The sequence below is a fragment of the Ornithodoros turicata genome, chromosome 6, assembly GCF_037126465.1.
Source record: "Ornithodoros turicata isolate Travis chromosome 6, ASM3712646v1, whole genome shotgun sequence".
NCBI lineage: Eukaryota > Metazoa > Arthropoda > Arachnida > Ixodida > Argasidae > Ornithodoros > Ornithodoros turicata.
Window position 1 is genome coordinate 54725418 of NC_088206.1, and position 24857 is coordinate 54750274.

The following is a 24857-nucleotide window of genomic DNA, read 5'->3' on the forward strand; positions in this document are numbered from 1 at the left end:
TCACCCACCGCCACCAATTCATGCCCGGGTCTTAAAAAATCGAGGCAGCCTAAATGACAAAAAGTGACACATGCTTTACTGTGCAGCTTTCGATTCTACAGCTCATGGCACACATGAGACTGAGAGTTGTGTAAAACATCCTGGAATCCGTGAACGCTTTCAGGTCAAGTCGCTGTGTGTTCTACCGCATCAATCGACGAAGCATTGACTCTGCTGGCAATTTGATCGATTCAGGAAGAGGATTTATGGCATTTTATTCGCATGCGGCACATGAGATAACGCTTTTGCGCCCCACCTCCATGAGAGTTTCCCGCCCCCTTCACAAATTCAGGGGGTCTACAGTAACGCCTGTAACCCCCCCCCCCCCTTCCTTCCGCCGCCCCTGATCTACAGTGTGGGTTGAACTGGAAAAGTGCTTCGAAACCCAGATAAGGTTCTACATATATATTCCGGATAAGTTACATAAGGTTCACGAAAGCTTATGTAGCGTCCTCTCGGTTTCAAGTGTATAGAAGATTTGGGCAATAAAACAAACTATTGCATATATTATGTAAGAACACAGTTCCCTTGTTAGGAACAGGATGAGAATCGAGCCCCATTGGATTGCTCCTTTATCCCGTGGCACCCTACATATTATATTGGCTGACTTGCAAGTTGCAGGTCATGTAAACATATCCGCCTTTGGAACTCTGAAGGCGATTGTTGAGTCCAACATGGGCACAGGTCCGGCACCCAGGCCCGTAGCATGGAAAAGTACAGTTTTCGTCTTTGTCAGTTTTTTGGAGGCGACTATGGACTATTGGTGGCGAGACCCTTAATAGGGGCGCCACTGCGCCGTCTCTTGGTGGGGATCCCCGTTTCGGTTTCGTTTCTGTTACTTACAGTAAAAACTGTCATATTGGAATAAAAATGCGATTTACTTGGAACACATATGTCGTTTTCTTCATGAATCACCAGGAAATATCAATGCTGGACAGCCCCTAGCACGTGCAATACCTTTATACGCAATGCAATGTGAGAATACTGGCCCGGGGACATCCCCACGACAAGGTTCGTTCAGTGAACACCAGGGGGCAACTCCCAAACTTCTCGGCGCCAATAGTCGCATTCAACTTAAGAAGGAGAACAAGTCTAGTCCGTCTACCCTCAGAATATTACTGCGCAGCAGGCACGATGGCCGGACACATAGAGGTCACGCTCCCTCCTGCGCCAGATAATGTAATCCATCATACTCACTCTGCATGCGTATTGGCTCTTAAGACTGGCCGCATGGCACTACGCTGCGCCAGTAGTGCGCCCCCCCCCCCCCTTACTGATGGCTCATGGTGGCGTTGCAGTATTTCTCCTGGTTGAACAGAACTATAGAAGGGCTTTCAGGTTTGGAGGTAGTCTGTATGAAATTGTCGTGCTGGAGGAGAGCTGTCCGTAATTGAAAAGATGTTCCGCTCCGGACCTAATTTGTCGCATGAAGTTATAGACGGCAGCGTGATACTCGCCCGGTAGGTGCAATATAGATTTTTTGTTGGAAGATGCTGGGATAAGAGTAGACGACTTTGGAAGAACCACAATACGGACGGCAGCCCTCTCAAAGAGAGGCAAACGAGAACCACGGAAAGCGAAAAACTAGCTCATTCATCTTAGAAAGCTGGTTCTGAAAATCTGAGTCATCGCTACAGATACAACGCTGCTGGAAGAACTGTGAAAAGGGAATAGGAATCTCTCACGTGTCTTATAGGTAGCAGGAAGAATATAGGACAGGTGGTTTGAGAGTCCGTTCCTTTATAAAATATGCTTGCCGTCATACTGGTTCCGCCAGTATGGTCACGTGTGAGCGTCCTCTCCCACGTCTCCTCCTCATGTCTTCTCTGTCTCCTCTTCATTCAGTTTGTTTTGACGTGAATAGATCTTTAAAATCGGTACCGAGGTAGAGCGGCATCCTGGAAAGCCAAGCGACACGAAAGCTGCCGATCAGAGATTACGAGGCCAAGGGGTGGGGCACACAACCGTGCCCGATTCCAAGTCAAAAGCACCAAAAGACCAAACGAGTCAAAATGTCCAACAGTGGATCTTTTGACGTTTTGCGCTGATATGAGGTTATCCCTCGTGAACCACTAGTGTTTATGTGGCGCTTAATGTCATACTGAACCAGTACCGAATGTTCTTGACCTCATCTTGAAACATCTCCTGCATAGCAAAGACTGCTTCGTCGAATGCGTCCCGTGGCCTCTTCCTACTTGCTCGCACGTCTGTTCGGACCTCGTACATGTAACGATTTGCAAGGACTAGCGCCACATGGACCTCCTCTGCAGGGTTGCAGCTGTGCGGTGTTGGTGGGTGGTCTGTCGTCAAGACGCCGTTTTGCAACGTGACGGGAGGTGAGGGAGAGAAAAAAACGCGTTCGTTGGTTCCACTGCCTAATTTTCTTAAGCGGTAGCATCTTGTACGCAAGCAAATAAAGTGGTTTTATTAAAAGCAGTGCTCAGTTGGCCACAATGGACCTTTTTCACATACGCGTAGTATCCTAGCGGCTCTCCAGCGAACCACGCTCGGAGCGCGTCAAAACAAATCCACGTGGGTAGCGCGAAGGACCAAAACCGGTGCGGAGTGGGACCGACGAGCTCGCACCGTTCGTGCAGTCTCCCCACTTGTCCCCACTTCTGTCGTCGTCTCCCTATACTGCGCCATCTAATGAAGACGAAGATAACCCTCTCCGGCGCCTCAAGGTCATGCGCATGCGTAGAAGCCGTTGTGAAAACGCTCCATTAATGCACAGACCGACCGCTGTGGTGTCGCTCATGATCATAGTTGTCTCGCGACGTAAACCCCCAATTATCCATTAAATGGAGATAAAGACAGTAACTATAAAGGGTGATGCATGCACCAGTAAATACCAGTTCCCAAAAATTTATTGCGTTAGTATTACGTTAGTTTCTCTCGCTGGTATTTGGGGGGGGGGGGATATATTTATTAGACGAAAAGGAAAGAAAAAAAAAAGGGAGGAAAGGTCAGCCAAACGGGACGTCGACTTGTATTCCAAAACGAGGACTCGAACCGGCGTTTAAACTCTGATTACTGCAACTATCGAATAAAACAATGCTCTCAGAAATTCGAAGCATGAGTCACACATACCTGTAATACTGGATATTTGGGTTCTTCTTTGTTTGTGGACTTGAATGTGAATTTCAACACCGCGTTGGGCCATCGTTTACTGCGATACGAATGACTTTATGTTTGAAGCGATGACTTGATAGGACAAACGTTGGGGCCGCGAAATGGACGCCCATTGGGGCAAACCCAGCCGTGCGAGCTTTCAGAAGCACTGAGCACGAACTCTACCAGCTTGGCTCTACTGTGTTTTCGGTGTTTTTCTGCTTCCGTTTTATACCTTCCTGTACAACCTCCTTGTACAACCTCCCTCTGCATTTGGCGTCCTTCTTCTCAGAAACAGGTTCATTTATCTCCTAAACTGCTAACGGTCACTGGCCACAAATTTACTGATGCAACAGAAGACTACAAAATGTCGAAGTATGCAACTCATCCTTTGCAAATGTTACAACTGCCCGATGAACAATGCGTTCTGCTAATGCTGCGGTGGTAATGCTGGGTGCTGTGGTATGGTGCTCTACTATGATCCCATTTCGAAAAAGGAGTCGATGGAATGGCGCAAACCAGGAGAAGCACCCCCAAGAAAAGCCAAGGTCACACAATCCACAAAGAAGATCATGGCAACAATATTTTGGGATTGTCACGGGATCCTCCTCATCGACTTCAAAGAGAGGAACACACAGTGAATGCGACTTATTATGCTTCACTCCTGCACCAACTGCGAGACGCCATCAAGGAAAAGAGGCGCAGCAAGTTGAGTCGAGGTGTCCGGTTGCTCCAGGACAATGCCCCTGTCCACACGGCTTCTGTTGCCAAGGCTGCACTGAAGGAGTGCGGCTTCGAAGAAATCCACCACCCACCCTACAGTCCAGACTTGGTACCGGGTGACTACTTCCTGTTCTCAAACTTGAAGAGGGATCTCAGAGGACGGAGATTTCAAAACGATAGTGAGGTGCAAGGGTGCAAGAGGCAGCTTTCCAGCATTTTGCGGACAAAACTTCGGACTATTTTTTCAAGGGTATAAGAATGCTGGTTGAAAGGTGTCAAAAGTGCATCGAAGTTAAGGGTGACTATGTCGAAAAGTGATACACTTGTTTCGTCTCTATGACTATTAAAAGTTGGTCGGGCCGGAAACTTATAGAACTACCCTCGTACATAGAGATGATGATGAGTTGGGGCGGTTGTCCGCACTGTAGACAAGGGTCACAACTGCCCATTGAACCACGTGTTTTGATAGTGCTGTGGTTGCACCCGTCATCGTCGTTTCAGGAAACTTCCTGCCGCCCACTCTTGGCGGCCACTTCACTGATAATGGTAACAGGCGCCGCTCCTGTTTTTGGAAACTGTACTGAACATGCTCAACTGAGAAAATGCCCAAGTTTAAAAATAAAATAGGCCTTCTTCCGTTGTGCCCATCGCTATCACTAAATAATTTCTCATCGACCATCTGGACAGATTCGCAGCGTGTGACTCGGCTGGATAATCTGATGCTTTATGCTCTAGTTATATCTGTGGATTGAATCTTTTGATCCCGATGGATCTCTTGACACGGTTGGAGCTTAGGACGCTTTGGAGCTTTTGATTCTCCTTTCACGTGACTTTTTGGATCTTTTGACCCGTTGGACCTTTTGACCATAAGCTGTGACCACCCCCTTGGCCTCGTAATCTCTGATCGCTGGAAGGTTCAAAGCGATAACGAAACGGGTTTCGACCTTCTTCTGAGCTCCCCTCGGGCGCGGTACACGTTTGAAGTTGGCTGTCGACAGGGTGATTCACCCTGTCGTCTTTCTGAGCGCAGCACTACAGGCTACAATTTGAGATGATCTGAAGTAAAGTGCAGGACTCATCTGTGAAGGCATCTAGGGCATCAGTTCGAAATGCCTGAGTTTGTGGCTAATAAAAGGCATCGTGCTTTGAGAAATACAGGGTGGGTGCTCTGAAAGGTCAGTCACATTTTCGCGCGTGATGCGATACCTATTTGATGCACAGACTTCAGCTGCTTCAAAGTAAAAAAAAAAATTATGCCAGAGAAACCGACGAAAAAGTCGTGGTTACCAAGCATTGTGTAACAAAATAAACCGACCACGCAAACTTTCGTCTTCATGCATTTGCTATGCGCTATACCGATGTAAACACGGTGGTCTGCCGATGGTTGTGTATAGCATCCGCCTAGGGGCGCTAGCCGACATGAGTTTGTTTCGGTTTCCACGTCGCTAGCGTCCCTAGGCAGAAGCTGCACACAACCATTGGCAGACCACCGTGTTTACATCGGTATAGCGCATAGGAAATGCATGAAGATGAAAGTTCGCGTGGTCGTATTTATTTTGTTACGCAGTGCCTGGTAACCACGATTTTTCGTCCGTTTCTCTGGCACAAATTATTTACTGTGTGGTAGCGGAAGTCTGTCTGTCAAGTAGGTATAGCGTCACGCGTGAAAATGTGACTGACCTCTTAGTGCACCCACCCTGTAGAATGGTTCCGGCTATGAGCAATGCTGAGCGTTGCCGGCTCTATTGTGTGAGAAAGAAAGCCGAACAGGAAGCAGCAAAGAATAAGACTGCAGGCTAGCTCCGTCCACTTCTGAGTCGACGCGTCCACAAAGGAAGGGTCGCGCAGTTGCCATGCAAGTAGAGGCTCCTGGATTAAGCACCGCTGTCCGCTCCGTACCTAACGACGATCGTTGGCAAGCTGCGGACATGTACTTCGAGAAGACTTTCACCCAGAACGAGTTCGGGCACGCTTGTAGCGTATGTGATCGCATCTGGTTCGAATTCGACTTGAAGCCAGTGAGCAGCAGGCAGTGCGAAGTGTTGCGGGCGGCGTTTCCCAACAGCGGTGACGACGTGACTGGCTTCAGAGTGTGTGCGACCTGTAAGAAGTCACTGGACGCTGGCAAGATGCCGGCCATGTCGATGACATGACGGTTTTTCTGGGGGGTTTGTCCGGGGGTGGCCAAGGTACCGGTGCGGGCAACAATCCTGCCGGCTGTGTCCGTGCTCGCAGCATCTGCAGTAACGTGGCGGTCTCCCGATGTTGATCCCGTTGGGTCTCGGCGGGGTTGTTCCCTCAGACCGAACGTTGCATCCGTTCTCCGGTGTTCCACGATGTCCATTATCGGTTTGTCTTGAGCTTGAAGTATCCTCAACAAGCCTCGCTCGGTTCCTTTGCTCGTGCGCAGAAGGACCCAGCGGGTCCTACGGATGGCGGTACTCGTGCCTGCGGGCCAACGGGGCTGCAGCTCCGAGTTAGCTCCGGGGCCTGTACCGGTGTCAGCACGTCCCATGCAGTACTGGGGTCCAGAGTTTCCTCCGGCCTAGGTGGTGGACGGCACCGCAATTCAGCCAAGAGGTCGGCCAGGATGCTGCAAGCTTCCTTGGCTAAATCTTTGAGGGAAGAAAAACTTTGACCACATAAATATGGCTTGAACAGAGAGTGGCATTGGCGGATAATAATAATAATTCGGGGCTTTACGTCGCAAGACAACTGCGATCATGAGCGACGCCACATTGGTCTGGTCTGTGGATTAATTTTGCGCACCTGAGTGTTCTTTTAACGTGCACCGAAATCTCGACACACGCCACACGACATTTAACGTTCCTCGCAGAAGACGGCGTGTCTGAGCAACTTGCACACTTCCACCAAGTTGCCACCGTCCTCAGCCGGGTTTGAACCCGCGATCTTGGGATCAGCAGGCGGACACGCTACCGACTGAGCCACCGAGGGCGGCCATTGTTGGATAACGCGTGCCACCTTCTCGTTTTCGTCCGGGAAGACTATGGGTACTGCTCGCGGACTTCCCACCAATTCTGGCAGTGACTGCCCCAGATCTTAACTTTCGGCCGTCATCATTCCTTTATCTGTTATCACATCGTCTCACCTCGTCCTGGCTACAGTCGTGACGCTGCCCACATAAGCGAGGCCAACAACGGCAAGCCGGTTTTCGTCACCACCACTTTTCGTCCGAGAAGGGGTCAGCTCTCCGGTACAACTCTTGGATTTCCGGAACGTATATAGCAAAAGGCTCTCCTAACTATGCTCCGTTCGCGCTGCAAGCTCCTCGCGCATGCGCATTCCGTAGTCAGGGGGAAGGAACGCCTCCCGAAACAGCAGCAAGAATTCTGTCGTAGAAACAAATGGGGACTGAAGCCTACGCCATAGAGCAGCTGACCCTACCAGGGCTGCAGGACGTACTCTACGCAGGCGGACGACCTCGTCGGTAGCTCTGACGGTTGTTTGGTAAGCGTCCAAGTCGGTGAGGACTGAGGAAGTCTTCCGCTGACTTGGGCTCGCTGTAGCCCGAAGATGTCGAATCGGTAAGCTCAGACGCTGCGGGGTATCCAGGGACGGCTGGGCGTGCTGCTAACAAGCTGCTGCGACTATATAGCGTACAGAGGGACGTTACCTGCCGAAGGGGGTCCTCCGTCACTGGCGCAGATTCATCCTCGTCACTTTCTCCGTGGTTGGGCTTCCCCTTGTCGGCATGGCCCTTGCCCCCGCTGAATGCGCATACGGTGGCAGAAAGGAGAAAGAAAAAACGGGAAAGAAAACAGGAAAACACACACTACCTAAAACTATGCCGAGCTCCCCGGGGAATCAGCACGACGGGTCGAAACCACCACGTTGGGCGCCAGTTTGTGGGAATTGCTACCCCAGTTCCCTACGTGGCCCTATTCCAACCCGCCAGCAACAGCCGCAACCCCAGAGAACACAGGCGCAGCCATGCGACTAACAACCAGTCATAAGATTATCACCGTGCAAAAGAAGTATCCAAACGAACACCTACGCCCTCCGCAGTCTCGAACTCCGTAGACACACAATACAGCACGAACCAGTGCTTGCGCCAACCGAACTGACACCTCCGTCGAGATCAAGGGCCGAGCTCCGAATGAATCCCGAGCACCCCCCCCCCTCCCCCCGCCCCCGCTAACAGGTCTCCCTGAGAAAACGAAAAAAATAATATAAAGGCAACACAACGGGACGTTTCAACACCTGCAGTCCGGCGTATCAGTCCGTAATCTTCATCACATGCGACTTCCGATAATCACTTCACAGTACACTGCGCCGATAGTAGGTAGTGCCTGTGTGGTGGTGGTGGTGATGATGAAAGGGCTCACCGTTGTCGGCCTCACAGTGCCTCTGTGTCGCAACCATTCACATTGACTACACTCTTAAAAAAAGGGGTGTACTTTAACTCCTTTCCTTGCCACATATATAAAACCCTTTTGGAGAGTACAATTACTCTCAAAAAGGGTGTCTCCTCACTCCCTCAAGGGAGTAGCATAACACCTTTCTCCCTGCCGGAGAGTAATATTACTCTCCAGTAGGGAGAAAGGTGTTGACACGAAATTTCGCTGTTCTCGGTGACGGCCATGTGTTGCCACATCTACAGATTTGTTTGGAGATCTACATACTTTTGACTCCATTATGAAACAAGCCTGATCATGGACTACACAAAATACACAAACACATCACACAACGATCGTTGTGTATGTCGCTATATGTTCCTATGCTTAGGCTTGTTTCATCGTGGATTTCATGCACCAGCTAGTCTGCGTTTACGCTATGTTGTCAGATATTTGGACAATCGTTAAAAAAGTTGTGACGAGAAGCACGATTCACGATGCGCCACTCTCGGGTGGAAAAACAACCAACTTTTAATTTCATGTTTGCTTCATGGTGTGCGTGTTAAAAAATTACTGTCAGTATAATCTTTGCTGTTTTGTATCTCCGTGGCATGGAAGCTGTTCGTACCTAATCACGCGATGGGTCGCTTATGTATTGATTTGTCTGATGATGGTGCTTGATTTTTTCTAATTCTTGCTGCCTCCACTGGAAGCAAATAGCTCTCGCGCCGACGCCGGTGCATTGGCACCGACCTTTCCTTTGTATTCAAAATGGGTGTTATTTTGCGGACGAATCTGATTAGTTACGCAATATCTGAAACGCTCAGGAAGTGTAAATGCAAGGGGGATGTGCACCGACGAACAGGTGGAGGTGTGCTATTGGAGAGCGGTTTGCCTGCCAGCTTGTTGCTTGGTTCTTCCCACATGGCACAGCTGGCGCCAGGATTCGAACCCGGGAGAGCCAATCCATTCTGCTCAGCTCCCCAATAACTTTTCCATCACATATTGCCGTTCTTTTCATGCAAAAGGCGAAATACAAAATATCGGACGATAAAACGCACAAAATCGTGGTCTAAAATCGACGTTAATTAAGCAAATTGTACGTTTTACTGCCGTCTACAGATTTTTCGGGAAATCTCCATACTTTTTGGTGAAGCGGTCTTCATACTTTTCCTCCGACGAGTGTGGCAACGCTGGACTGACGGCTACTCCTAAGAATCCTAAGAACATGTACGACCGTAGATTTTATTTATACCCGGTATATAGACCGTTATTTTGAGGGAGAATATCTTCCTAAAGAAAAGCTACGATAACTGAACGCCATTCAATGACTACAAGAGCTGCAAATATGTCGCCTTTCTTTTACATTCAAAATGGGTGTTATTTTGGGGACGAATCTGATTATAGTTGCACAATATATGAAACGCTCAGGAACTGTAAATGCAAGCGGGATGTACAACGGAGCATCGATATGCTTCAGGTATGCGTAACTGGTAGGAGCAACGTATTGTTGCGAATGGGAACATAAAGATCCGTCTTTATTTATCACTGTGGTAACACATTTGGGAGCTTCCTAGTACGTACATGTTACGTCATCACAATTGAACCATTTCATTCCGATCACATATCGCGACACGCATCGCGAGTAAATAATTAACGATTGCATGTCGCGAACGGCCCACTGATGGCGAGCCGGATCCCGCTGCAGGCCATATAGTTCTGTCCGTCGGAAGTCTCTCGACACAGAAAGGTGTCGTAATGGAATGACACATGCCATTCGCAGTGCAGAATGACTCCATATGTGTCGAACAGCTTCCACTTACGCCTTACAGCGTTCTGTTAAATGATAATCCGCGGCTTACGTTGTGGGAGAACTATGAGCGACGCCACAGTGGTTGGTTTATGGATTAATTTTGCCTTTTTAAGTGGTTTCTAATATCCCTGTCGCACGGGCAGTCTTCAGTGATCATTGAAACGAATGACCATTGAATCAGTACACTGAATATGCGCGTAGCGCCACCAAGCGTATAACGTGACAAGTGACAACTTCTCAAGGTACATTGCAAGGTGCTGAACCGCATGGCACGAAAAACTATCCGAAACGTTAAGTTATTTCGCAAAATAGTTGCGTTTTGGACGACGCTCAGATGACTTAAGTATCACAAGCCAAGACAAGTAAGAAGCCTATTTTTTGGACCACACTTGGCAACATGGCGACTGGGGACGAGGGTATATAGTTATCTGAAAAACACTGTTAGCCTTCCTTCGTTCGTGTCAAAAGTTATTAAATTTGTGATAAAATATTGGACTACAACGTGTCCTGTTTGATTTCTAGAAACGGTTTATCGTGGTTGATTTTGCTATCTCACTACTGACGAGGGTACGCAGTGCGTGCGAGAGGGAAAAGCGAAGGAGCTCCTCGAACTCATTCGCTGGGCGAATGCCCCTCCCATGTATTGCCATTTGGCTTCACCGTGTGACACGGGACGAATGTCATTCAGTGCGAATGCCATTCAATTTGCCGTGTGACAGGGCTATTACACTGTAACTAATGTGAGGATTAACGTGGGCTCATCTTAATTCTCACATGTTTACCAGCTTCTAGAAGAAGGGTGATTTCAGACAGAATCGGACAGGGTGGTGCGGTCGACCTCTCAGATTTTGTTCGTTCCAATATATATTGAAGCCTAGTGCTTAGGAAGTATATTGGCGGAGGAAATAGCTGAAAATATCTTATAGCTGATTTAAAAAAAATAATGTTCAAGACTGACCATTTGGAGCACTGCGCTTCCTCGCAATTTTCAGGCCTGTGGTATCTTCGTAGCCATTAAGGCGATGCAGTTAATTTTTTCCACGCTTATTGCCCATGTGCTGCTTTACTGGTTGCTCTATCTTTGAGGTGCTGGGTTTTGCAGGTGTCCAGATAAAAAATCGCACTGTCGCCTCATCTGCAAAAATTTTCACTTTTTCGGCGCGTAACTGCTTTTCTGCAAACACCAGCGTGTTAACATGGGTGACATCGTTCTGTTCGTCTTTAAACGCTCTTTCCATTCGTATAAGATATATTGTTGGAAAAGCTCGGACATACTTCCTACCGCGCGTTCAGTGAGGGGTGGTAACGCAAAATCGCTCAACTTCGGTTGAGTATTTTTTTTATTCGCCTACTCGTGACGTGGTTCATATTCCTCACACATATTCTTCATAACAAGCTCACATAGCGTAGTGAGAAAAATTTCACTTCAGAAATGTCTGAAGTTCATTTTCGGGCTTTCTGCGCACACCTGCGTGGCCGGTTCGTGACGGGCTCAGCGGGGACGGACAGCGGAGTTTCGTCCGTTCGTGGATTCATATTACAGTAAAACCTCCAAAGTCGGACACCTCCTTACCTCGGACAACTCCCTATGTCGGACAAGATTTCGTTGCACGGGCAGGCTCCCATTGAAACTACATGGGGACGAAAGTCTCTATGTCGGACGCCTCCCTATCCCGGAAGTAGGACAGGGTTTTCCCTGTTACGTCGGACAAAACCCTTGCCAAATTACCTCAATCTCGGCCCATCTTTGCATCAAAAAGACCCAAAATGAGCCAGTGGCCTTGACTTTCGCCCCTTGTTTCCCCTATTCTGGTCTTAGCATTTTTTTGTTGTAGTTTTTCGAGTCCAAAAACAAGTGCTGTCAGTCTACATTGTAATTCTTTGTGTGAGTACTTGTTTTCGGTTTGTCTAGAGCCTTTGAACGCGCACTGCACCAAAGCAATGAAAAGCGGGCTGACGCTTCAGAGACAAGTCCTCGCTGCTCGAAAAGCTCCAGAGGTAGTGCCATTGAGTGGAATCAGAACGGAATTGAATCTACCAAAATCAGTAATAATTATCAGTGAAGAAAGGGTAGAGGTACCACTACCACCAGGTACAACTAAGGACCATGAATTGAAGGGGGATATTCCTGGCAACACAGCTGTGATTTTTTCCATTTTTTGTTTCCCTCATATTCTGTAACTCGGACACCTCTATAAGTAGGACACACTTCGGCTGCACCGCGGGTGTCCAACATAGGAAGGTTTCATTGTATATTTGAGATACTCAAGTTCTGGTTTATAAGGATTATTACGAAACAAAGTTCAAATATTAATCTATAAAGACAGGATCGAGCTCCGTAGGTCGGCACGAACGTTGGCATACGCGCAAAACACGAATTGAAAGCACGTACGATCCTTAATTGATGACAAACAGAAACAGGGACAAAGTCTAACAGTGGAAGGCTACTTTACTCCATGCACTCTTCAAAGTTTTTGCCGTATACACATCACACATTATTCACATTATTATTATTATTACCTGTTCATCCTGCTTTCCCCACACATGCGAGGACTGTATTCCAGGAACGCGCTGAAGTGTTCCCATTCTCGTTTTTTGGTTGTACGATAGTTTGCGATGCCTTGCGCCGGGAAATGAGGATCCTGAATATTGGGCAGCTTCGCATTTCGAATTATCTTATTTGCCGTACATCTCAGTTTGTACAGTGTGGCATTGTACTTAACTACGCCACCGACACCATCGCATCCACTCTTTGTGTGTCTCGTTGTAGTAAACACCCACTTTGCTACTGGGAAGCTCTTGCTTCGTAGTTCTTACCACTGCAGTGCTTACCACCGTACTCAGCACAGAACACACGGTCTGCGCTATGCGCTCTGTTCTTTGCACGCCCTTACAAAGGAGCACTGAGGTTTTTGTGTTCTCGCACACAGCAGGAATAGAATGTGTTCTGCCTAGACGAAGTGGCATGAAGACAACAGGAGCGACGGAAAGAGGCGCTTTCTTCACTTCTGTCGATCTCCAATAACTACTCGGAAAGTGGATTATGTTTCACTGCTTTATGGACATATGATCTCATCCATCCTGCATGAAATGCGCAGCTTCTAAATTCACACCTTGTGGACACGAACATTACGATGCCACCCATGTTAACCCGCAGGTATTTGCCGAAAAGCAGTTACGCGCAGAAAAAGTGCATTTTTTTTAGCAAATGAGGGGACTTTGCGATTTTTTATCTGGACACCTGCAAAACATAGAACCTCAAAGATAGAACAAACAGTACAGCGGCACATGGGCAATAAGCGCTGTTCCCGTCGTTCCCGCCGCTCCCTGTTTGTAAACAAATGGCGTCATAGTGTTCGACAGCGCCACCAATTTGGTAGACTTGAACTACGTTCGACTTGAACTACGCTAGGGACGAACAAGGTCGCGCCCGAAAGCCACGGTCTTGAGGGGATTACGATGGTCCCTGAAAGGGACGCGACCTTCGGCCCTACTTTTCTTTCAATATAGGAGGCTGCGAACAAGTGCCCATTCGTGGAACCCAGCCCTCCCCTTCCGATTTGTTTCGGTTTCAGTCTATCTCCAACGCCATGATGACATTTCGCGGGTAATGGTTTATTAGTAAGGAACAAGAGGAGGTAGAAAAGAAAAAAATGGAGACGGAACAGTTATGTACAAGGGCCAGAGTTTTTTAATTGTTCGGGAGTCATACTGAAATAGCAAACCCAGAACCACCCAGTGTCAATGAAGTCAGCCTGCTCTTTCTTTCATATTTTTCCACTTCTTTGTCTGAGTTCAAACTGTAAGCAAAGGCAACAATACAGTGAGATAGGAGATAGCCTCAGTGCTCCTGAGCATTTTCATAACCGTTTGTGACAAATTACGCATTTTTATCGAATCGTTTTTCATATTTTCAATACCCGGATTGGAAAGGCAGCTCATTTATTTCACTTGCTGTGTCAGATGGCGTTTTTCAGAAATGAATTTTGCACACACCCTTCGGCGCCAAATATCTACGGCGCTCCTCTCCTTTGTGTACGTTTTTATTGTAACGCATTTTAGGATATTTTATGGTAGCTCCGGCGATTTATTTTCTGTTGCCGCCCTCAATGGTGTGGTCCAAGGTCATTGCGGGTCGCGACTCGATTTGAATTTGAGGTTCCTGCTCTAGGAGTGTAATGTAGGAGTGTAATGTAACCGGTGAACATTGTCGCTAATTTTCCTAAGTCCGTGTACCATGAACGGGATGTACAGGGTGTTACCCTATAAAAGTCTACCCGCGCCGGCATGCCGTGCTCGCCAATTACTCAATGCAGGTGGTACGATGACGATGTGTTGCCTACGTGTAAAACTCATAAGGACATTCCATCATGGTAAATATCGAAGTGATTGAGCACCGTAACGCAGAGTTATAGCGCAAAACGTGAGGTTCCCGAAGTCAAAACAGCCAAGATGGCGGTGTTGTGCATCGCAGTTGTGACACAGCTCCCCAGACGGCGACGTGTCGCTCTGGCAATCCGTCCATCCAGGCAGAGACGTCCCCGCGTTATGTTATTTCACTGCCTTTCAGTAAGCAGACATCTCTTTTGGGTGTCGTCTGCTGAGTACGTTGGCATTTTCGTTCCTCACGTTGCTTACTTCTGAGCAAAATACGACAGTTACACGAAAGCGAAATGAAAACTGCAGTTCCATCCGGCTGGCAGGATATGCGACATGTCGCCGTCTGGGGAGCAGCATGTCAACTGCTCTTCTCAACGCCGCCATCTTGATTGTTTTGACTACGGGAATTGCACGTTTTGAGTTATAACTTCGTGCTGCGGCACTCAATCACTTCGAAATTTACCAATATTAAATGTCCTTATGAGCTTTATATGAAGACCGCACAATGTGCCACCTGCATTGAGTAATTGCCGAGTACGGCATGGCGGCACGGGTAGACTTCTATAGGGTAACACCCTGTAGTTCTGTATTGGGACCAGAGTTCGAGGTAACTCGTTACTGTAACTAAGTTCCTTTTTTTGGTAACTTGTAACTTAACTCGGTACTTTTGCGCCGTGGTAACTTTCAGAGGAACTCGTTCCTTTTCCAGATAACTTGGCCAAAGCAACTTAAGTTAAGTTCCAAGTTACTTTTAACTCGCTTTTCACTTACGTCCACATATTTTTCTTGGTTTCTCTCCGGTTCCTTCATGGCATTTTTTTGCCATAAAACGTGATATTCAATCAATTACAGTAATTTATTCAGGAAGTAAGAACCGCTTCCATTGAAATGAAGCTGAACCGTTGTGCGCCCACAGGGAGTAAGGTGCAAAGCGTTCGAATAGACCTCTACAAGAGAAACGTCATCTTGACATTGCTAGACACACTGAAACCGAAACAAATCGGGGGGAGAGGGCTGGGTTCCACGAACGGGCACTTGTTCGCTGCCTCCCATTGAAAAGCAGAACCGAGGGTCGAGTCCCCTCAAGACCGTGGCTTTCAGGCGCGACCTTGTTCACCTCTAGCTTCGAGCGTAGTTCTATTCTACCCAATTTTGGCGCTGTCGAACACTATGGCGTCATTTGTTTACAAACAGGGAGAGGTCTATTGTTGGACATAAACGAGAACGATCTAAGCGTGTTGCACCCCTCCGCAGGCAACTCAAGGCCTACCCCAACTGCTCACGCGTGCTGCACCTGCGTAATGCTATTTTGTGTCCGAAGTTACTTGGGAGTAACTCGTTCTCTTTTTAAGTAACTCAGTAACTGCGAGTTACATTTCAGGCTGAAGAACTTCGTTATTAACTTAGTTACATTTTGCACACGGTAACTTAACTTGTAACGAGTTCTTTTTGACGGGTAACTTCTCAATCTATGATTGGGACCACTGGCTTTTTTTAAGGAAAAAAGAATAAAAACAAAAATCAAACGCTTTTGCGTAAAAGATGAACTAATTAGTAACGAAATTAAACAGGAATGACCCTCGTATATTGCGTGAAACGTATAAAATTGAAATTTAATCGCCCGTTTCTTCAAGGCGATCCGCCATCTTTACTGAGGACCTTCTGATCTAACCCGAGGCACGTACAGTCTCCACGCCCGCACCGCCTAGTGCGTGCTGGGGGGGGGAGACACCCCCCCATCTGTCTAACCTAAACTGACCCAAACTTACAAAAGTGAGGTGATTTAGCCCCATTCAACGACCCTACCTGTTGCTGGCAACAAGTAGGCAAGGCCAAGTTGGCAAGTTTCGAATCCGTTAGGCTTAGCATTCCCGTGTTTCTCCTGCGCTAGAAGTGCATGGGGTTGTTGAAATGCATATTAAAAAAGTTCTACTCCACAGAATTTTATAATTCTTATATTTTTAGATTCCGCACATGACCTTCTTTCACTTCTGTGCAATATTTGTCTTCCAAACACTTTCACTGATTTTTAAGGACGAGTGGTCCCGATACGGAACTACACCCCATAAACGATTTGTCGCAAACAATCAGGCACCTGCCACACTCCTAATATAACATGTAGTTGAACAATGATAATCTCAAGTAGTACACGAACTGTGTCCACTTCTATACTTCTTCTTTCTTGATAACTCTTGTTGAATATCGGTATGTCACATACATAATATAGTATCAATAAAAACAACAACTAATTTTTTTGAATGATGCTGAGTGGAGAGTTTCATCGCCAGGGAGCGATACCCTACCCCATTTGTGGTGGTAACGTGGTGAAATAGAAAAATGAGTCGCCTCAAAATTAGGACCGAATTCCTACGGCGTGCAAAGTGTAGAACTGCTGCTGGTGCCACGACCGCCGAAAGACTGAGTGCTCTTCTTGCTATACGCACCGTCCACCTTTCCGTTTCGGACAAGGAAAGGAAAAAAAAAAAAAGTCTACTTGGTTCGACCTGACGACTGGCACATTCCGGCATTTTCCTAAATCCCCGACGCGAACAGGACAAATGCCTCGACCGCTTCTCTAGGCATTTAACGAAATGCCTGGCTTTTTTTAGGCATTTCGTTAAATGCCTGGCCGAACCCGGCATTTCATAAATGCCTGGAATCGTTCAGTCATTTAACGAAATGCCTGATTCTTTATGTTACCTGTAACATATACACAAGATGGTCGCTCATATGCAGAGACGGGGAGCCACGACGACCAGACGGAAGACTATATCTCCCTTGGGTGAAACGCAGGGGTTATATAAAAAAGGTTATACAAGGCGGAAGAAAGGGTTGAATTTGCGCAAAAAGTAAAACGAACTGCACAGGACCGGAATTTTTGTTCCTCGTATCTCGAATCTCGACAGACGTCGTTTAAAGTTCTGTCCCGAGACGCGTACGGCATGCAGTCCTTTCTGATTTTGAGGAAGAAGCAAAACGAGTGAGCGCGAAGCATTCGCCCGAAAGAATTTGCCGCCTGTCCCTCAATCGTTTGTTCTTCATTCATTTCTAATGTCTCGCTTTTTCTTTCTCCCTTTTCAGGAGACCGAGTTTCTCGAAATCTCCAGCATCCGCGATACGCGGACTGGAAAATATGCCAAGACTCCCAAGGTAAGTCAAAGAGGCCATCAGCGTGATTCCGTACGCACAAAATCATCGCAGCACGTGTGTGCTAGAATATTTCGGATTTCTCGTTTTCGGTATTTATTTGACTGAAAATCCTGGGGCTGTTTATCGGCTTCTGTTTGGTTTCGAAAAAGCGGAGTTATTCGGCACTAATATCTTGAACTAAAAGATAAATGCCCGAATCCGGGTATTTATATTTTGTTGCAAAAAAACAGAAGCTTGAATAGCAGGAGGACCCAAACAAATAAAATGTCATGTTATCTGTTCCACGAAGGTCCCGAATACTTCGTAAACGGGTGGAGCTATCGAAAAGCTTTCTTTTCAGTGAGCATCCCTGAGATATGGTTTCAAATTAACTATTCGCGCATGCCTACTAGAGTCACTATAAATAAGCTTTTGATTTGGCGAAGAAAATCTTACACTCATTTGCCGGAACTAACCGCGTTAGTTCAGCTCACAGCTTTCCAGCGTTCATCTGATAGAGCCATCATATAATGAATGAATCCCATCACGTATACCGGCTGTTTCACGAAGGTCCTTTGGTAGAATAATTCGTAAACGGGTGGAGCTATCGAAAAGCCTTCTTTTCAGTGAGCATACCTGAGATACCGACCAAGAAATGAGCAGTGGAACGGCTCGATCGTTTGCATACGCTCATTAATTAAATAAAATTCCTAATTTTTAAATTTGACTGCCGACGCTTCCTCAATTGCTATAATACCTTGCACTTCAGCTTACCTTAGGATTTTTGTACAAGCCGTGCCCGTCCCACGGGAGATGCGTTCTTGCTAAAGTTGTAAACTGATTACCATCATCATTCTACGGGTTTTCATTGGAACTTACGGTCCGCATCAGCAGGTTCAAAATTCAAATTTCCATTAGCCAATCATGATGGAGATCTCACGGGCCGATGCATAGCGCTCCTAGCGGATAGCGCGGATGGGTGCCTGTGACTCCTTTTGTGGATGTCTGCCCTGTTGTAAAAGGGATTAGGCGAGCCTGAACCTGAACCTGGGGCCAGGAAACGAATATTTGAACTGTTTGGGAGAGACTCCCCAACGTGTCCCCTTTGCGACACCGATGAAATTGGAGATATCAAACATGTCTTACTATCATGCCCTGCACCACGCCCTGCACTACATGTGCCACCACTACAAAAAACGATTACCGCCGCCCTCGGATTCGACAACACAAGCAAGGAGACAATCGCAGAAACAAAACGACGCCTACTATAACATGGGAAAAGGCCACTAAAAGGGGCACTAACAAAGAAGGCACAAATAGCCATGCCTCAGCCACGGCCAGCGATCGAGGGACCGTGCCTCAGCGGACATTAGAAACCGAAACAGCACACGACTCCTGTATACCAAAAGAGCCAATACCAAATCCCGCGGCCAACCCAAGTGGTGTTTTTGCGGCAAGAACAGCCAAGCCAGCCAGAGCCAACAAGATCCCAGCGATGCCAGTGACACTAGTGACACCCCACGAGCGACCCATCGGATGAGTTATCCTTTTTTATCTATTATTTTTCCCAGCTTTCTAGACAATTTGTCTAGATCTTCGATTGTAGTATCCGTCCTTTCTTTCTTTTTCTTTTTCTGCGGGGGGGGGGGGGGGACATCTGCCCTGTTTCGAAAGGGATTATGCGAATGTGAATCTGAACCTGGGGCCTGCATAGGAGTTTCCGATTATGGCATGATCTCTATAATCGAGTAGGTCATGCTCCCACCCTTGTGCAGACCACATTCTCCACTGGCGGAGGTATATGTACCTGTGTGACTGTAGCTTTTCAGTTGTACGGGAGCAATGTCACACTCAGAGACAGCATTTTTGGATAACACGTCGCTTGGAATGACATAAATTCGGTTGGATTCTGAAAACACGAAATTTATTCCATAGTGACTCGCCAAGACCAACCACGAAGAACCGTGATGGCGAATGCCAGTGGTGCACGTCAGCCGTTTTCTGACCACTAGTTATGTGGGCGAGCGCATCTTGCAGTCTGCCCGTGTTAACGGAAGCAAAGATGGAGCCTTCGGTGCCATTACTATTATTAGAAAGTAACCGCGGTTCGTTCGCGTGCTTATTTTTCTGTCTAATGACCCAAGGCAGCGCAGGCGGTTAGCCCAAACGCGGTAGAGTGTACACGGACGTTGCCTTTGGGGCCTTCCTGTTTGAGTTAATCGCAAAATCGTTTAATTCTTCTTGCTCGGTTACCTTCTTCTTTTCTCTCTCTCTCTCTCTTTTTTTCTCTCGCTCACCGGATGGTGGCTGTATGGTTATCTTTCCTTTGCGTTGCTTCTGCTGTTTGCGGAACATGATTTAATTATCCGTGAGCGCGCCCAACGCTTGCATCATAGCAGCGCTCATTAGGCTTAGCTTAGCGTGGTGCCGCTGCGATCGTCCGTCCTTCGAAGAGTGGCGTGGGTATTTGATAAACTTTCGTAGGAGCATTCGATGAGGGCGGGACAGCTGTTCGTGGAAATGTGGACCCGCTATAAACGGTAACGTTTGACTCTTGCAGGGAAACAAACGAAAGAAGCCCTTGAGTACGATGTCATTCGTGCGTAATATGGGAGTTTGAGGCTAGTGCACGGGCAACGCGAGCCGTTCCCCCCGTATATGGGGCTGTTAACGCCGAACATAAAGCCTTGGGAACAATATTGCCTTCATTGCACTGTTCCATTCACCAAGTATATGGATGAGTACCGCACTTGTGTTATGGCACCACGCCATGACGTTTGCCACTTTATTTGCTCGTCTTTTCCCTTCCGAATCATAAACCAATGTCATCATAAGTCTGTTGAGCAAATTTCTGCACGCTTACAAAGCTCAGAAGTCCCTTTTTGAAACACCCAGTAGAATGGACGCAAATTGATAGATCAACACAGAAAGGGTAGAGAAGGACGTTCTTACGCACTGGGACCCAGGGGCGGATTTTAGGGGGGGGGCGACCGCCCCCCCCCCCCATACGGCTGTGTTCCCTATGTAAAAACCCTACCTCCTGGATGATGCTGTGCCGCAAAGTTTCAAAAGCCGCAAAATTTCCTTAAGACCGCCACCCCCCTCCCATGACAGACTCTTAAATCCGCCCCTGCTGGGACCTACTATGTTTTCTCTTTTTTTCCTTTTTGTGTGTTAGCGCCACGTATGAACTGTGGCAATAAACGGCGTACAGATGTGGACAGATGGAGAGAGGACTGCAGAAAGGAGTGGGGGACAGGGGGTGGACCTACTACGTAAGCACGAACGCATGAGAGGTATTTGCTTTCTGTGGCAGCGAATATAGTTTTCTTTATCTTGTTTGTAAATTTTCGAACAATTCTTGCTATGCTCTGGTAGACGTGAAGTCTTCTACCTCCGCAGCATACACCGATGGCGCATCTTGAAATGGCAACTCCGCATCGGCATTCATCTGCCCATCCGAAGGCGTAGTGGAAAGACGTCGCCTTTCGCATCAAACCTTATCCACAGCTACGGAACTCAATGCCATACTTTTCTTTCTGCAGCACATTGTTGATTTTACCCTGCGGAATGGGTCGTGTTCACTGCAAGCAATTGAAAATTCTGCCATCCGACACTCATCCGCACCGATGACGATGGATATGTTAATGGCTTACAACCTTGTCTACGAAGCATGGCCCAGGCTGGTTCTTCAGTGGGTTCCAGCCCACTGCGGTGTCGAAGGGAATGAACAGGCCGACAGCGCCACAGAAGCAGCTCTCTCGTCTCGGAGACGGACGCGTATTGCGCTGCTGAGAGGAAATCGTCGTTCCGTACTTCGACGCCCCGTGAGTCCCCTGGCTTCCCGCCAATGGACCGCTGACATTCTCCCCCTGGCTATGTTAAGCAGAGTTGATCCAGCGCTCGCTTTCCGCATGCCTCGACATACCTCTCGTGAAGATGCCGCATTAGTTCATCGAATGCGCCTCGATTTGGCTTCAGCGCAGTGGCATTACCGAATGAGACAAGTTGAGTCTCCAAAGCTGTCACTTCGGTGCTGTAGAAGATCTAGAGCACATTCTTCTCCATTGCCCACACTATCAACCTTCCCGAACCGTACTCTCCGGATCCCTTAACGAGCTGGACTCTCGTCGCCTCTCTCTCACAAAATTGCTTGGTCCCTGGCCACATCCTGCACACCACGCTCCGTCCTTAACGCTCTCTTGACCTTTCTGTATACCATAGGACTTCGATCCTTATTGTGAGGGGGCTCATTATTTCATCCCCCACACCACCACTAGCAATGGTGTAGAGTATCGCCCCTGTCGATGAAACTCCCCATTCATCATCTCACAATAAAGTTGTTGTTCGAACAATTCTTGTCATTTTGCTTTGGGGTGTGTTGCAAGGTCTTCTGGAGATGTTAGTGGTATGTGGGAGTGTGTCTGGGACACGGATTTGAGCAGGATTTTCACTCCAGGGTTATTGGAACTCCGTAGGGGGCGTTAACACCCGTATCAGCTGGTTCTTCAGGATTTCTTCAGGGGTGTCGTAAGATCTTTGGGACTGTTTGGGGTGTGTGGGGTTGTGCTGGGAAAATCCCTAATAGTGCTGACCAGGGATTTGAGCAGGTTCTTCACCCCAGGGGATATCGGAATTTCGTAGGGGGCGTTACCACGTATCAGCTGCTTCTTCGGGATTTCTTTCTTCGGGGGGTGTCGTAAGATCTTTGGGACTGTTTGGGGTGTGTGGGGTTGTGCTGGGAAAATCCCTAATACTGCCGACCAGGGTTTTGAGCAGGATTTTCGCCCCACGGGATATTGGAATTCCGTAGGGGCCGTTGACACCCAATCAGCTGGTTCGGGATTTCTTTCTTCGAGGGCGTCGTAAGATCTTGGGGCTGTTTGAGGTGTGTGTGTGGGGGGAGGGGGTGCTGGTAAAATCCCTAATAGTGTCTACCAGGAATTTGAGCAGAATTTTCACCCCAGGGGATACTGGAATCCCGTAGAGGGCGTTGTTAACACCCGTATCTGCTGGCTTCTCGGGGGGGGGGGGGTATTGTAAGATCTTAGGGACTCTGAGGTGTGTGGGGCTGTGCGGGGGGGTGCTGATAAAATCCCTAATAGTGTCGACTAGGGATTTGAGCAGGATTTTCACCCAAGGGGCACGCGCGGATCTAGGGGGGTCCAGGGGTCTGGACCCCCTCAATTCCATACTTAAACAAATGGTTTGTAGAGGACGATGGTATTCCTCAACATGAGCCCCGACCGGCGATGATGGTATGCCACGGAGAGGCGATGATGGTGGCCTATCTCCATGGCCGCGCCGGTGGAACTGAGGCAGGTGCTCCAGGCGCGTGGCCATCTTCGTCGTTGTCCACCGGCCGCTACATCACTCCCCCCCCCCCCCCTCAGACGCGGAGCGGCGATAAAGCAGATGATGTCCGCGACTTCACTGGAGGAGGGCAGCGAGGGCGACCGTGGTTAGCATGCACGGTTGAACAGGATGACGGCACGGCAGACGGTGGCGAAGCATCACAGCTGATGAGTAATCAGATCCGGTAGCCCGAGAAAAGCGAGGAAAAGAGTGAGGCGCTGGGGAAGTGGAGGTCCTGGGGTGCCGCTACCGGCACGGGAGCCGAAGCTCTGAGAGTCCCAGAGGAGGAGAGGGTGAGGCTGTGGGAGCCGTTGAGAGACGCCGAGACGCCGGCTGAAGCGTGCCGTGGCGTCGGCTGCCGCGACCGGCAGGTGAGCGCGAAGCTCGGGTGTCGCGGCCGGCAGTGAAGGAGCGCCGGGGTGCGGTGAGCATCGGGCTGAAGTGATGGTTGATGAAGCTGTGAGGCGCGTGTGTGTGCCGGAGGGATGTGCTTCGCAATACGGCGTCTGCAGTACAGCTGTGGTCTTGCCGAGCAGAAGGAGTCTTTGGAAATGTGACCAGTTAGTGGCGTGTGGATGAGACGGTTCGAAGAACCAATAATATAACCTATATCGCCACAGACAACAGCAAATATATAACCTATAATCGCCACAGGGGCACCAGTCACCGGGTGTATTCTTCGGGACCATATAGAGAGCAGACGCCCAAGGACTTGACGAGGGGCGGATGATACCGAGCTGCAGCATATGGTCAAATTCGTGCTTGGCGATGCGGAGGCGTTCAGGAGCAAGGCGTCGAGGACGAGCGTTCACGGGAGGGCCGCGGGTCACGATGTGGTGAGTGACTGCATGCTTGGGTGGACAGTCGGAATGAGTCGGCCTCGTGATTGATTCAAACTCCCAGAGCAGGTTGGCGTACACGGGGGAATCGGGAAGTCTTGTGGGCGAAATGGCGGTGACGGATGATGGAACACCGCAGACGTGTAGGGAAGTGGTATTGTCTACCAAACGTGAGCGACGCATGTCCACCATCAGGTCGAAGTGCGTAAGAAAGTCGGCCCCTAGGATTGCGTAAGGAAGCTCCGCCACGGCGAAGACCCATCGGAAGGCGCGACGCAGCCCAAGGTTCAACGTGGCGGATCTATGGCCATAGGTGGCAATTTTGGACTTGTTGACCGCCTGAAGGGTATAGTCGGCTCTGCGGTGCCTCTTCTCAGCAGGGTTGGAGGGAAGGATGCTGACTGCGGCTCCAGTGTCGACCAGGAATCGACAACCGGAGGTGCGGTCAGTGACGAAAAAGAGGCGGCTGCTAGTTCCCCCAGCCGTGCCAGCCGCTACTGGGTGGGGGTGTCGTTTCCCGACCAGGAACAAGGGGGCTGGCAGTTGCGGGCCGAGTCATCGAAGGTGTGATGATACCAGCAGAACGCTGGCGAAGGCGAGCGGGAGCGTCTGCGGGATGGGGTACGCCGCCGACGAAAAGCGTTGCGGCGGGGACCTCGGGGAGGTTGGATGGCGGCCACACGTTCCGCCAAAACGGCAACAGTGCTCTGGAGTTCGTGGAGAGAGGCCGTTAGCATGGCGATAGTGGGATCGGCAGAAGATGCGGCGGTGGTCGGACAAAGATTCGCAACAGCGCCCGGTACCGGTGACCTGCGAGGTCCAAAATGCCATCTGCCATCTTCGCTTGGTCCTCGAGGGAGGCATGCTCGGTCGAGGCGAGGATCACTCGGATGTTGTGAGGCAGTCGCTGCAGGAAAAGCTCGCGGAGGAGGGTGTCCTCGGCGGTGGGGTTGCCAGCGAGCTCACGCATCCGGCGTAAGAGCTGAGTGGGGCGGCGGTCGCCAAGCTTTTCTGATGTAAGGAGCTGCCGAATGCGGTTTTCCGAGGACAGAGCCGTGCGTCGAATGAGCTCGTCGCGTAAAGTATCGTACGGGTGCTCAGCGTGAGGCCGAA

General features: G+C 48.9%; 1 protein-coding gene across 2 annotated transcripts in view; it reads left to right on the forward strand.

Annotated features, from left to right (window-relative positions):
- Window positions 1–24857, forward strand: part of LOC135396740 (1-phosphatidylinositol 4,5-bisphosphate phosphodiesterase classes I and II-like) — a 175727-nt gene that overhangs the window by 110350 nt on the left and 40520 nt on the right. For both annotated transcript variants that reach the window (XM_064627881.1, XM_064627882.1), the window contains exon 3: window positions 17503–17571. In XM_064627881.1, coding sequence (XP_064483951.1) covers window positions 17503–17571 — 69 coding nt within the window. The remainder of the gene's footprint in view (window positions 1–17502; window positions 17572–24857) is intronic.